This window comes from Piliocolobus tephrosceles, chromosome 8 (genome assembly GCF_002776525.5).
Source record: "Piliocolobus tephrosceles isolate RC106 chromosome 8, ASM277652v3, whole genome shotgun sequence".
In the NCBI taxonomy this organism is placed as follows: Eukaryota; Metazoa; Chordata; class Mammalia; order Primates; family Cercopithecidae; genus Piliocolobus; species Piliocolobus tephrosceles.
The window spans coordinates 9129112-9142290 of NC_045441.1; the positions used below are offsets into that span (position 1 = coordinate 9129112).

Consider the following 13179-nt stretch of genomic DNA (forward strand, 5'->3'; position numbering starts at 1 on the left):
AAGGTTCCCCCCCTCCAACCCTTAGTTATTTGGTTAGTCCCAGAATTAATGTGGCTGGAGCAAAAACTCTTAACAACAAATGTTTCAAATTGGTGAGGTTTAGTTTCTCACCACCTACAAAGGATCTTGTAAGTGCTTCTGGGAGAAAATAAGAGAATAAAGCATTGCTGAGTATTTTCCTGCTCCAGTTTTGCCCCAGATCTGCCCCAACTCCTCATCTTTCTGGGGTTGGAGACTTGAGAATAAGAGCAGAGAACAGAAAGGCGGGACTTTTCTGAGGGATGCATGCAGCCTGGTGAGCCTTCTCCTGGCCCAGCCTGCTGTCTCACTGTGCGAAGGGCAGGGGAGTTTTATATTGTTTAAAGACCTGATTAAGTTAAGTTAAAAAGAGTATCTGTAGGTTGGGCATGGTGGCTCATGCCTATAATCCCAGCACTTTGGGAGGCCAAGGCAGGCAGATCACCTGAGGTCAGGAGTTCACAACCAGCCTGACCAACATGGAGAAACCCCATCTCTACTGAAAATACAAAATTAGCCAGATGTGATGGCGCATCCCTGTAATCCCAGCCACTTGGGAGACTGAGGCAGGAGAATCACTTGAATCCGGGAGGTGAAGGTTGCGGTGAGCCGAGATCATGCCATCGTACTCTAGCCTGGGCAACAAGAATGAAACTCCGTCTCTCTTTCTCTCTCTCTCTCTCTCTATATATATTTTATACACACACACACACACACACACACATATATTTATGGTATCTGTAGATGTTTGTCACTCTTACCTAGGTTTCACTTCTGCCTTTCCAGACCCTTTCAGCTGATTTAACCTTTTCTTAATGTGGAATTAAAACACACTCAGGGCCGGGCATGGTGGCTCACACCTGTCATCCCAGCACTTTGGGAGGCCGAGGCAGGTGGATCACAAGGTCAGGAGATGGAGACCATGGTGAAACCCAGTCTCTACTAAAAATACAAAAAATTAGCCGGGCCTGGTGGCAGGCATCTGTAGTCCCAGCTACTCAGGAGGCTGAGGCAGGAGAATGGTATGAACCTGGGAGACAGAGCTTGCAGTGAGCCGAGATGGCGCCACTGCACTCCAGCCTGGACAACAGAGCGAGACTCTGTCTCAGAAAGAAAAAAAAAACTCCCACACTTCGGCCAACAGCTGAATGAACCTTTTTTTTTTTTGGGACGGAGTCTCACTCTGTCGCACAGGCTGGAGTGCAGTGGTGCGATCTCGGCTCACCACAACCTCCACCCCCCGGGTTCAGGCAATTCTCCTGCTTCAGCCTCCCAAGTAGCTGGGACTACAGGCGCCCCCCACCATGCTTGACTAATTTTTGGCCACCATGCCCCACCTGAATGAACTTTCAAAATTGGGTTTTAAAAGAGGTATGGAGGCCGGGTGCAGTGGCTCACACCTTTAACCCCAGCACTTTGGAGGCCAAGATGGGCAGATCACTTCAGGTCAGGAGTTTGAGACCAGCCTGGCCAACATAGTGAAACCCCATCTCCCCTAAAAATACAAAAAGGTAGCTGGGCGTGGTGGTGCACCTGTAATCCCAGCTACTCGGGAGGCAGAGGCAGGAGAATCACTTGAACTAGAGAGGTAGTGGTTGCAGTGAGCCGAGATTGTGCCTGGGCAACAGGTAGAGTGGGGAATTAGGCTTTACAAGGCTGGTGTTTAACTATTTTATGGTTTGGTAACAGAAAATATTTACTAACTGGTTACGGCACATTTTGTAGTCCTAGCTACTTGAGAGGCCAAAGTGGGAAGATAACTTTAACCCAGGAGTTCCAGGCCAGCTTGGGCAACATAGCAAGAGACCCCATCCCTTAAAAAAAAAAAGAAAAAATATTTACATGTATTTTGCTATATATATGTATAGTATTTACATTGGGAGGAAGAAATGAAAGGCATGGGGTGCATGGCATTTCAAGAACATAAATTCTTCCATGAGAGGGAGTTATCTGGTAGGATGGAAAGTGAGTTTGAAGAGAGGGTGACTATAAGAGGCAACTTATCTGTCTGTGTCTAGGGATGTCCTTCCTGAGATCCGTGCTATCTGCATCGAGGAAATTGGGTGTTGGATGCAAAGCTACAGCACTTCTTTCCTCACCGACAGCTATTTAAAATATATTGGTTGGACTCTGCATGATAAGGTGGGATTCGAGTCAGTTTCCTTTTCCGTTTCCCTCATCTTTTTCCTCACCTTTTCCTGGGCCTGCCACTGAGATATTTTACCTAGTGAGCAATGATTAACCCATCAAGGCACTGAACCTTGAAACTCCCCTAGCACTGGGGAGGGTAGGATAAGGTAGAGAGAGACATATCCAGGAGATAAAATGACTCAAAACATGAGGTATGGGGAGAGAGACTTTCCCATGGAAGAGAGTTATTGATGGATGGTAATGCAGGTGCTAAGGGGCAGCCAAAGTATCCTTCTCATGAGTACTGCTGTGATCCTTTTGTTTTTTAAGTAAGAAGACAGCTGTTAATTGTTTCTGACATCTCAGAGTCCTCAGTATAGGAGACACCCAAGCTATAATGAGGGATCGGAGAGGGGAGTCTGGAGGCTCAGTAGGGGCAAGTAGAGTATGGTTAGTCTTGTTTCCATTCTCCTGGTTTTCCTTCCTCATCAGCACCGAGAAGTCCGCCTGAAGTGCCTGAAGGCCCTGAAAGGGCTGTATGGCAACCGGGACCTGACCGCACGTCTGGAGCTCTTCACCAGTCGCTTCAAGGTGAAATGGGTGGCACTCCTTGGCTTGGCTCTTTGTCGTGATTCCCGTTTCCCCACCTTGTATCTTTCTACTTCTCATGCTCTAAGATGTCTTGGCTATCCCAGCATCTTCCTCTGTGTAGGCACTCTCTTTAGGAATTTCTGATTCGAAGAGAGCAGAATGTTTGGAATTTGCGTAATGAGATATCGAGTGACTTTCTCCTTTCTGCAGGACCGGATGGTTTCCATGGTCATGGACAAAGAGTACGATGTGGCAGTGGAGGCCGTCAGATTACTGATACTTATCCTTAAGTGAGTCCTGGGAAGAGGGGAGGCCAGTGTCTCAGACCTTTGCCCCTTCCAGGGTCCTCTCCCTCCACCTGTCCTAGTTGACTCTTCCATCTGTGCAGGTTGACTGAGGTCATTCCTGAGTTGCAGTATCTCGAGGGGGAGATATTTCTGTCTTCTCTAACTCCCCATACTCCTTTGTCTTCCACTCTCCATTTAGAAGTTCTTTGTGAGTTATGTCCTCGTTCCTTTTGCCTCTTTTGGTTTCTAGCCTTGGTTGTGCCAGAAGACAATGTCGCTATTCACACACTCTTTCTGCTTTTCTGTGGGCAGGAACATGGAAGGGGTACTGACGGACGCAGACTGCGAGAGCATCTACCCCGTTGTGTATGCCTCTAATCGAGGCCTGGCCTGTGCTGCAGGCGAATTTCTGTACTGGAAGTGAGTAGGGCCCCTTTTATTTCTTTAACACCACCCTCTCGGTTTCTCTACCCCATTTGCTGCTGTCCTACCTAAGGCCTCCCCATCTCCATGGAAGTCTCTCTGGTGTCTCCTTTCCTCTCTGCTCCTTGGGCCTTTCCTTAGCTCTGCACCTCCTTTTCCTTTATCATCTCCTTGGGCCATCTCCTCCCTCTGTGGTCATCGTTACACCTCCTTGTTTCCTCCTATGCTGAGCCCTTTCCTTGTGTCCTTTCCACCAGACTCTTCTACCCTGAGTGCGAGATAAGAACGATAGGTGGAAGAGAGCGACGCCAGAGCCCAGGCGCCCAGAGGACTTTCTTCCAGCTTCTGCTGTCCTTCTTTGTGGAAAGCGAGGTGACATACACAGAGATGAAGTCTGGCTGTTGTGCATAGGACCTACAAGTGGGCTGGGCTTGGTGGCTCACGCCTGTAAGCCCAGCGCTTTGAGAGGCTGAGGTGGCAGAATCCTTTAAGCCCAGGAGTTTGAGACCAGCCTGGGCAACATAGTGAGACCCTGTCTCTACTGGAAAAAAGAAAAAAAAAAAAAAGACAAATGGAGGATGGGGGTGGACACTGTAGGAAGGAGAGCGATATTTAATCAATGACCACTTCCTAGGGTATTTTAATATGCCATCACTAACTCCCCATGCACCTCCTTCCCCAGCTCCACGACCATGCTGCTTACTTAGTAGACAGCCTGTGGGACTGTGCAGGGGCTCAGCTGAAGGACTGGGAGAGTCTGACAAGCCTGCTGCTGGAGAAGGACCAGAGTGCGTGCCACATGGAGCCAGGGACAGGGACCTTCCACTTCCTAGGGTGAAACCAGGAGAGATTGCTTGCCTGACTTGTACAAGGCAGCAATGGTGGCATGGGGTTGGGGGGAACTTGGAGTTAGAAGGTGGCTAATCTTTGATTCTGTGTTTTTGATCCTCCTGGCACTCCAGACCTGGGTGATGTGCAGGAAAGCACACTGATAGAAATCCTTGTATCCAGTGCCCGGCAAGCTTCAGAGGGGCACCCACCTGTGGGCCGGGTCACTGGGAGGAAGGTATGGCATGAGGGTGGAGTGGGTAGGTCAGTAATACTCAATCCTGACAGGCATTGTGCATCCTTACCCTTCGGGCCGGGGTTAGGGTGCTCCTTCTACCCTTTAAAGAATTTCATTTGCAGAAAAAAGGGCTGGGTGCGGTGGCTCATGCCTATAATCCCAGCACTTTGGGAGGCTGAGGAAGGCGGATCATGAGGTCAGGATCAAGACCATCCTGGCTAACATGGTGAAACCCCATCTCTACTAAAAATAAAACAAAAAAATTAGCTGGGCGTGGTAGTGGGCACCTGTAGTCCCAGCTACTTAGGAGGCTGAGGCAGGAGAATGGCGTGAACCTGTGAGGCGGAGCTTGCAGTGAGCTTAGATCGTACCACTGCACTCCAACCTGGGCGACAGAGCAAGACTGTCTCAAAAAAAAAAAAAAAAAAGGGAATTTCATTTCCAGAGAAAAGAAATATCGTGGGAGCTGCCGAGTTCTCTTTTCCTTCCAGGCAGATAAGGTCACGGGGAGGAGGACTGCACACACCCCCTGCACCAGTGTTTCTTTACACCTCCCCCACCCCCAAGTGACTCTCATTCCAGGGCTTAACCTCTAAGGAGCGCAAGACCCAAGCTGATGACAGGGTGAAGTTGACTGAGCACCTTATCCCCCTGCTGCCCCAGCTCCTGGCCAAGGTACCACTCAGCATCACACCATGAGAAGTGAAAGGAAATGGCCTCTGTGGGGGTGGGAGTAGGAATTAGCAATGTGTCAACTCATAAGGAGGCCTCCCTGTCAATCATCACAGTTCTCAGCTGATGCAGAGAAGGTCACTCCCCTGCTCCGGCTTCTCAGCTCATTTGACCTCCACATCTACTGCACTGGGCGCTTGGAAAAGGTAAGGAGATAGATTTCCTATACCTCACTTCTTGCCTGCTGGGGCCAAAGGGTTCTATTGCCAGTATCTTTTTTTTTCCCAAGAACCTGGGTTCCAGAAAAATCAGCAAGCCTTGTCTTAGGCATCTTATCCTTGAAGTTTAATGCTTTTAACCCTGTTCCACTTCCCTCCAGAAGAGTGCCCTCCTCCCACCCCCACAGCACACCATCTTCTGCCTTTTCTTCTCAGCACCTGGAGCTGTTCCTGCAGCAACTCCAGGAGGTGGTGATGAAGCATGCCGAGCCAGCGGTGCTCGAGGCTGGGGCCCATGCCCTCTACCTGCTCTGTAATCCGGAATTCACGTTCTTCAGCCGGGCCGACTTTGCCCGCAGCCAACTAGTGGATCTGCTGACTGACCGCTTCCAGCAGGAGCTTGAAGAGCTGCTGCAGGTAGAAGCTGGGACTGGATAATGGGACACCCCAAACAAGGGTGGGAGGGGCTGCAAGACAGGGGACGTGGACTGATGAGTTCTGGGGGAAATGCTATTGTGGATCTTCTTTCTTCCTCAGTCGTCCTTCCTAGATGAGGATGAGGTATATAATCTGGCAGCCACTCTGAAACGCCTCTCTGCCTTCTACAAGTGAGTGGCTTTCCTCCTCTTTCCCATCCCGTTTTTACTGGTGTCTGTGGAGTTGGTTCCCTCTGTTCTTTTCCAGTATAACGTTCCCATTTCTTCCACAAAGCGCTCATGACCTGACTCGCTGGGAACTCTATGAGCCATGTTGTCAACTCCTGCAGAAGGCTGTGGACACAGGAGAAGTTCCTCACCAGGTGAGTGGACAGGCTAGAGATGGGTTGGGGATTAGGGAGCTAGATTTTAAGGACCTATGTTCTAGGTGGCCACCAGGTGCATCAAGTCTCAAGGTGTAGAGTGGACAAAGCGAGGAAGATCAGGTCGGGGGGTCACCTCTTACATTCCTTTCTTAGAAGGTAGACTCAACTTCCAGTGTCTTCTTAGATTTCCTGGAAGCCAAGGATAATATTGAGGGATTCTAGGAGACGTAGAGTAAATTAGGGAGCGGTGACATTTCTACTTCGTATAGAAGCCTCTGAAGAGTGTCCATAATATCATTCATTTTCCACTGGAAAAGAAATTGGCTCTCCCCTTACTCATTTTCTCTCCTCTTCATTGGTGTGTGTCTGCCTATCTGTCTCTTCCTCTCCTGACCCAAACCTCATTTTTCAAACACTTTGTTGTTACAGGTTATCCTGCCAGCCTTGACTCTTGTCTATTTTTCCATTCTCTGGACACTAACCCACATTTCTAAATCAGATGCTTCCCAGGTGAGTGTGGGTCTTAGATGGGGGAGTGGGAACAGAAGAGTCTGTGTCTTCATTCTTCCCTTTCAAGCCACTGTGCCCACAGAGGCAGCTGTCGAGTTTGAGGGACAGAATGGTGGCCTTCTGTGAACTCTGCCAGAGTTGTCTCTCAGATGTGGATACTGAGATCCAGGAGCAGGTGAGCACTGACTCAAGTGGGAGCAACAAGGCGAGTATCCCTGCCTGCATCCCCCATTCCAAGGAGAAATTGACAAGTGTCATTTCTACCTTGGGAAACATTCTGTCCTTTTAAACATCCTTTCTTTTCCCCCTACAGGCTTTTGTCTTATTAAGTGATCTACTTCTCATCTTTAGCCCTCAGATGATTGTTGGGGGCCGTGATTTCCTTAGGCCACTTGTCTTTTTTCCTGAAGCTACTCTCCAGTCTGAGCTAGCCAGCTTCCTCATGGACCACGTCTTCATCCAGCTGGGAGACCTGGGCAGTGGTGCAGTGACTCTATACCTGGGGCTCAGTAAGGGCTGGGGCTTGGGTGTGGCTCAGGAATATAGGGCAGGAAGCCTAAGTCTATGATTCCCTTCTGCCTTCCTTGTGAGCCAGGTGACTCCCAGGAGGATCATTTACAGATAGAGCGGCTACACCAGCGGCGCCGCCTCCTGGCCGGGTTCTGCAAGTTGTTGCTTTATGGGGTGCTGGAGATGGACGCAGCCTCAGATGTTTTCAAACACTACAACAAGGTACAGCAAGGCCCTACAGAAATAAAAGAGAAGAGAGCAAGTTGAGCACAGCTATGACTTCAAACACGATAGCACTACAGGTGGGGGATATCCAATGATATCAAGCTTAAAGGAGAAGTAGGAGGGAAAGGCACTGGGAGTTCAGAATAAGAGGACAAAGAAAAGAGACTTAATAGTAAATAATTATGGAGAAAAAGCTGTGAAGAAATTCACTGGAGGGGAAATAGCTTATTCTTCCTGTCAAGAAATATTTATTTTTCTCTGACCCCTGTCTATGGAATGGGGTAACATAAGAAGGAAAAAAGAATAAAAGAGGGATCAATCCTCACAGGATACCTAGATAGGTGCCTCAGTTTCCTCAACCCACCAGTATTGATTTATGCTTATTGAGCATTTGCTGTGTACCAAGCACCATTCCAGGAACTAAGGCCACAACAGTGAACAAAACACACAAGTTACTATTTGGTGGAGCTTCCGTTGTAGTTGGGGAGAGACAAATAGTGAAGGTGTCAGTGCTGTGTGAGAGGGCAGTCTCAGGCTTACTTCTCCAAGAATTGGGCTTGGGGCAGTGTGGCAGTGTTTGTTTCTTATTTATTTATTTATTTATTTATTTATTTATTTATGAGACGGAATCTAGCTCTGTTGCCAGGCTAGAGTGCAATGGCACTATCTCGGATCACTGTAACCTCCACCTCCTGGGGTTCAAGCAATTCTCCTGCCCCAGCCTCCCAAGTAGCTGGGATTACAGGCACGTGCTGTCATGCCCAGCTAATTTTTATAGTTTTAGTAAAGACAGGGTTTCACCGTGTTGGCCAGGGTGGTCTCGATCTCCTGACCTTGTGATCCGCCCACCATGGCCTCCCAAAGTGCTAGAATTATAGGCGTGAGCCACCGCACCCAGCCTGTTTCATTATTTGTTTACCAAAACTCTGATTTATTTTGGGCTTTGCACCTGTTGATTAGAGATGAGGTCTAGTCTGAATTATTTTATGCTTCAGTTCATGTTTCCTACCTAAGGCAGTTTGGGAGGGAGACATGATCAGTGATGTGAAGGAAGAAACAAAATGGTCTTTTCTACCGGTCAGACATTACCTTCCCCACTCTTTCCCCTCAGTTCTACAATGACTATGGTGACATTATCAAGGAAACATTAACTAGAGCAAGGCAGATTGACCGAAGTCATTGTTCCCGAATCCTGCTGCTGAGCCTCAAGCAGGTGCGCCCTTCTGCCTTGAGGGCATGCCCTCCCTGTTGTCCCCAAGTCTCTGTCTACCCTCAGCCACTCAGAATATAAGATCCTTAAGAGCAGTAACTTTTCTTGTTTTGACTCTTAACTTTACATGATAGGTTCCTTCATTCGAATACTTGGAAAGTATTTTTTTTTTTTAACTGACTGGGCAACCCCATCAAAAGTAACTTATCAGAATGTTGGAACGCCAACAAGGAAGTGATGGGGAATCCCTAATTATTTTTCAGTCTGTTCTCTTTCAGCCTCCTTCAGTTACTATAGACATTTTTATTTAATGTTACAGAGTAGAGGTGATGGGCGTTGTCTGCTGCAGGGGTTAGTATCAGGGGAGTTCCTTAGAAGGAAAGAAAGAGTAAAAGTAGTAGATGGTGTCCCAAGGCCTTTGGAATTTCTGAGTAGAGAAGAGGATACTGGACTTCTCTGTTTCTGCCATGTTCTTCCCTTTCCCACATGCACCATGTCTCCTGGACACAGCTGTACACGGAACTGCTGCAGGACCATGGGCCCCAGGGCCTGAATGAGCTTCCTGCCTTCATCGAGATGAGGGACCTGGCCCGGAGGTTTGCCTTGAGTTTTGGACCCCAGCAGCTGCAGAACCGTGACCTTGTGGTCATGCTACACAAGTAGGAAGTATTGGTTGGAGGCCGTGTTCACGGAGGGCTGGGAACAAGGTCTTGGAGGGAGGGTATGTGTGTCAAGGAATAGCAGTCAGGTTAGTGGTGGGTATGCCTTTGGAGACAGGCTGGGGACAGAGGGAGGGTGCACTGGCACAGGATATCTCAGCCCTGGGAGGGAAGTGGGAAGAGACTTTCTTCCTAAAAGAATTCTGCCCAACCAAGGGAAGGCATCAAGTTCTCCTTGTCTGAGCTTCCTCCAGCTGGCTCCTCCGATCAGCCTCCAAATCTGGCATTCCTGGAGCTCCTTTCAGAGTTTTCCCCCCGACTCTTCCATCAGGACAAACAGCTTTTGTAAGTTGGTGGGTGGATAGAGATGTGGATTAGGGAAGGGCCTGCTGAGGGCCCGGTAGCCCCTTCAGCCTTTTGGTTCCACCTCTTTCTTAGACTGTCCTACCTAGAAAAGTGCCTACAGCAAGTTTCCCAGGCACCTGGCCGTCCCTGGGGCCCAGTCACCACCTACTGCCACTCCCTCAGCCCTGTGGAGAACACAGCAGATAACAGCCCTCAGGTCCTCCCCAGCTCCAAAAGGAGGCGTGTTGAAGGTAGGGTGCTGTGTGTGGGTATGGGGGTGCCCAGCGTGGATAAGTGCAGGTGGTCTTTGGCTGCCTTCAAACTTATTTTGTCAAATATTTCATTGAGCATCTACTGTCATTCAGGGTATTAATTTCTTTCAAGGTTTAGTTAACTGAAAACCTGCATCAAAAATCAAATAGAGGGCCAGGCGCCGTGGCTCATGCCTGTAATCCCAGCACTTTGGGAGGCTGAGGCAGGCGGATCACGAGGTCAGGCGTTCGAGACCAGCCTGGCCACAATGGTGAAACCCTGTCTCTACTAAAAATACAAAAATTAGCTGGGCGTGGTGGCACGCACCTGTAATCCCAGCTACTGGAGAGGCTGGGGCAGGAGAATTGCTTGAACCTGGGAGGTGGAGGTTGCAGTGAGCTGAGATTGTGCCGCTGCACCCCAGCCTGGGCGACAGAGCGAGACTCTATCTCAAAAATAATAATAATAATAATAATAATAATAATAATAATAATAATAATAATAAAATGAAATCGAAAACCAATGATAAAACCAAATATTGAACTAAGAAATCTATACCTTCAGAGTCCCCCTCCTCAATGTCTTGTATCCCATCATTTTCCAAACTTTAGACACTTTTACACAACCTTCATTATTTTTTCCCTTCAGATCACCTGTTGTCTTATAAGTTGCCTAAGGTTTTTTTGTTTTGTTTTGTTTTGTTTTGAGACGGAGTCTTGCTCTGTCGCCCAGGCTGGAGTACAGTGGCGGCCTGATCTCGGGTTACTGCAAGCTCTACCTCCCAGGTTCATACCATTCTCCTGCCTTAGCCTCCTGAGTAGCTGGGACTACAGGTGCCTGCCACCATGCCCGGCTAATTTTTTTTGTATTTTTAGTAGAGACGGGTTTTCACCATGTTAGCCAGGATGGTCTTGATCTCCTGACCTCATGATCCACCTGCCTCAGTCTCCCAAAGTGCTGGGATTACAGGTGTGAGCCATTGTGCCTGGCTGCCTGAGGTTTTTTCTTTGCTTTTTAAAAAACAGCTGCATATTAAGTAACATTGTAGCAATCATTTCATATGCAAGTATGTGTTTTCTAGTGTACATTTTTAAATGGGACTTTATGTGACAGCTTTATTGAGATACAACTTACATATCATAAAAATCATCCCCCCCACCTCTTTTTTTTTTTTTTTGAGATGGAGTCTTGCTCTGTCACCCAGGCTGGAGTGCAGAGGCGTGATCTCGACTCACTGCAACCTCTGCCTCCCAGGTTCAAGCGATTCTCCTGCCTCAGCCTCCTGAGTAGCTGGGACTACAGGCTCCCACCACCACGCCCGGCCAATTTTTGTATTTCTAGTAGAGACAGGGTGTCACCATGTTGGCCAGGCTGGCCTCAAACTCCTAACCTTGTGATCTGCCCACCTCAGCCTCCCAAAGTGCTCCCAAAGTGTTAGTGAGTCACCGCAACCCAGCCAAAAATCACACTTTTAAAGTGTACGCTTAGCATATTCACTGAATTGTACAACCATCACCACTATCTAATTTTAGAACATTTTCATCATTCCAAAAGAAACCACATACCCATTCGCAGTCTCTGCCCATCTTCCCAGCCTTAGGTTAGTATCACTAATATAATTCCTATCTCTTGGTTTGCCTATTCCAGACCTTTCATATAAATTGAATCATATAATATGTGGCCTTTTATGTCCAGCTTCTTTCACTTAGCACAGTGTTTTCAAGGTTCATCCATACTTTGACATATATAAGTATCTCATACCTTTTTATGGCCAAAACAATATGCCATTGTGTGGATATGCCACATTCTACTTACCCACTTGTCAGTTGATTGACATTTGGGCTGTTTTATGCATAATGCTGCTAAACATGCATGTGCAAACTTTTGGGTAGATGCATCTTTTCAGTTTTCTTGAGATATACCTGGGAGTGGAATTGCTGGGTCATACGGCAATTCTATATTTAAGTTTTTGAGGAGCTACCACACTGTTTTCCAAAGTACCTACACCATTTTACAATCCTACCAGCAATGTATGGGGGCCCTGGTTTCTTCATGTTGTCACTGGTACTTATTATTTTTTATTTTATCCATCTCCTAGTAACTGTAAGGTGTGGTATCTCATTGTGGTTTAAATTTGCATTTCCCTAATGACCCGTGGTATTGAGCATCTTTTCATGTGCTTATTGACAATTTGTTTATCTTCTTTGGAGAAATGTCTGTTCTGATCCTTTACTATTTTAAAATAGGGCTGTCTTTTTATTGTTGAGTTTTAAGTATTCTTTATATATTCTAGACACGAGATTTCTTATGATACGCAAACATTTTCTCCCATTTTTTGGGTTATCTTTTCATGTTATTGGTGGTATCCTTTGAAACACAAATATTCTTGAATTTGGTGAAATCTAACTTACTTTTTCCTTTTGTTGCTTTTGCTTTTGAGGCCTTATCTTGAGAAATTGTTGGCTAATTCAGGGTCACAAAGATTTACTCCTGTGTTTTCTTCTAAGAGTTACAGTTTTAGCTCTTAATTTAGATGTGTGATCCAGTTTGAGTTAATTTTTGTGTATGATGTGAGATGGGGTGTGATTTCTTTTTGCTGTCTTCTGTGTACCACCTAAAATTATATCTTATACCACCAGGAAACTCTGCTTTAATCAATTAACTAATATGTATTTGTTAAAGACCTATTATATGCAAGATACTATGTTCAGTGTTTTAGGGGCCATGAAGAATCCTCCAGCAGCTTATCATCTAATAGGAAAAGGGGAAATTTTAATTATGGAAAACCCGAATTATGAGCAATTGCCAATAAATAACTGCCTGAAGGCTTGTACAAATGAATGCCGTAGAATTCAGAGAATGATGAAGGCTTTACCAAGAAGATGGAAATGCTGGCGCTTAAAAAATAAGTAATATTTGTGTAAGCTGAACAGAGGAAGGAAGAGCATCATGGGCTGGCAGAATAGCACAAGCAAAGCATAGAACGCTGTGTGCTGGGCGAAGCATGGAGGTACATAGATCGCTCTGCCTAAAGCGTAGAGTTTGTGAAGGCAAGATAAAACTGAAGAGATTGTTTTCATTCATTCAATAGATACTGAGCGCCATGTGCTGGGAATACAGCAGTGAACAAAAAAGCCAAAAATCTCTTTCTTTAGAGGGTGTCAGATAGTAGTAAATGCTATGGCAAAAAATAGGGAGGAGTATAAGGAATCCTGGTGGGTTGGGGATTGCAGTCTTACAAAGACTGATCAAGGGAAGACT

At 46.8% G+C, this 13179-nt stretch overlaps 1 protein-coding gene across 5 annotated transcripts in view; it reads left to right on the forward strand.

The window, feature by feature from the left end:
- The window catches only part of STAG3 (stromal antigen 3), a 34980-nt gene that overhangs the window by 16239 nt on the left and 5562 nt on the right, over window positions 1-13179 (forward strand). For 3 of the 5 annotated variants that reach the window (XM_023197222.3, XM_023197223.3, XM_023197226.3), the window contains exons 9-28: window positions 2037-2160; window positions 2641-2739; window positions 2950-3029; window positions 3339-3446; window positions 3707-3821; window positions 4132-4237; window positions 4412-4515; window positions 5098-5190; window positions 5304-5393; window positions 5622-5822; window positions 5943-6013; window positions 6117-6204; window positions 6637-6717; window positions 6800-6922; window positions 7031-7199; window positions 7313-7449; window positions 8564-8665; window positions 9173-9321; window positions 9538-9666; window positions 9760-9917. In XM_023197222.3, the coding sequence (XP_023052990.1) occupies window positions 2037-2160; window positions 2641-2739; window positions 2950-3029; window positions 3339-3446; window positions 3707-3821; window positions 4132-4237; window positions 4412-4515; window positions 5098-5190; window positions 5304-5393; window positions 5622-5822; window positions 5943-6013; window positions 6117-6204; window positions 6637-6717; window positions 6800-6922; window positions 7031-7199; window positions 7313-7449; window positions 8564-8665; window positions 9173-9321; window positions 9538-9666; window positions 9760-9917 (2327 nt within the window). The remainder of the gene's footprint in view (window positions 1-2036; window positions 2161-2640; window positions 2740-2949; window positions 3030-3338; window positions 3447-3706; window positions 3822-4131; window positions 4238-4411; window positions 4516-5097; window positions 5191-5303; window positions 5394-5621; window positions 5823-5942; window positions 6014-6116; window positions 6205-6636; window positions 6718-6799; window positions 6923-7030; window positions 7200-7312; window positions 7450-8563; window positions 8666-9172; window positions 9322-9537; window positions 9667-9759; window positions 9918-13179) is intronic. The other 2 variants (XM_023197225.3, XM_023197224.3) reach the window with 1 other exon arrangement.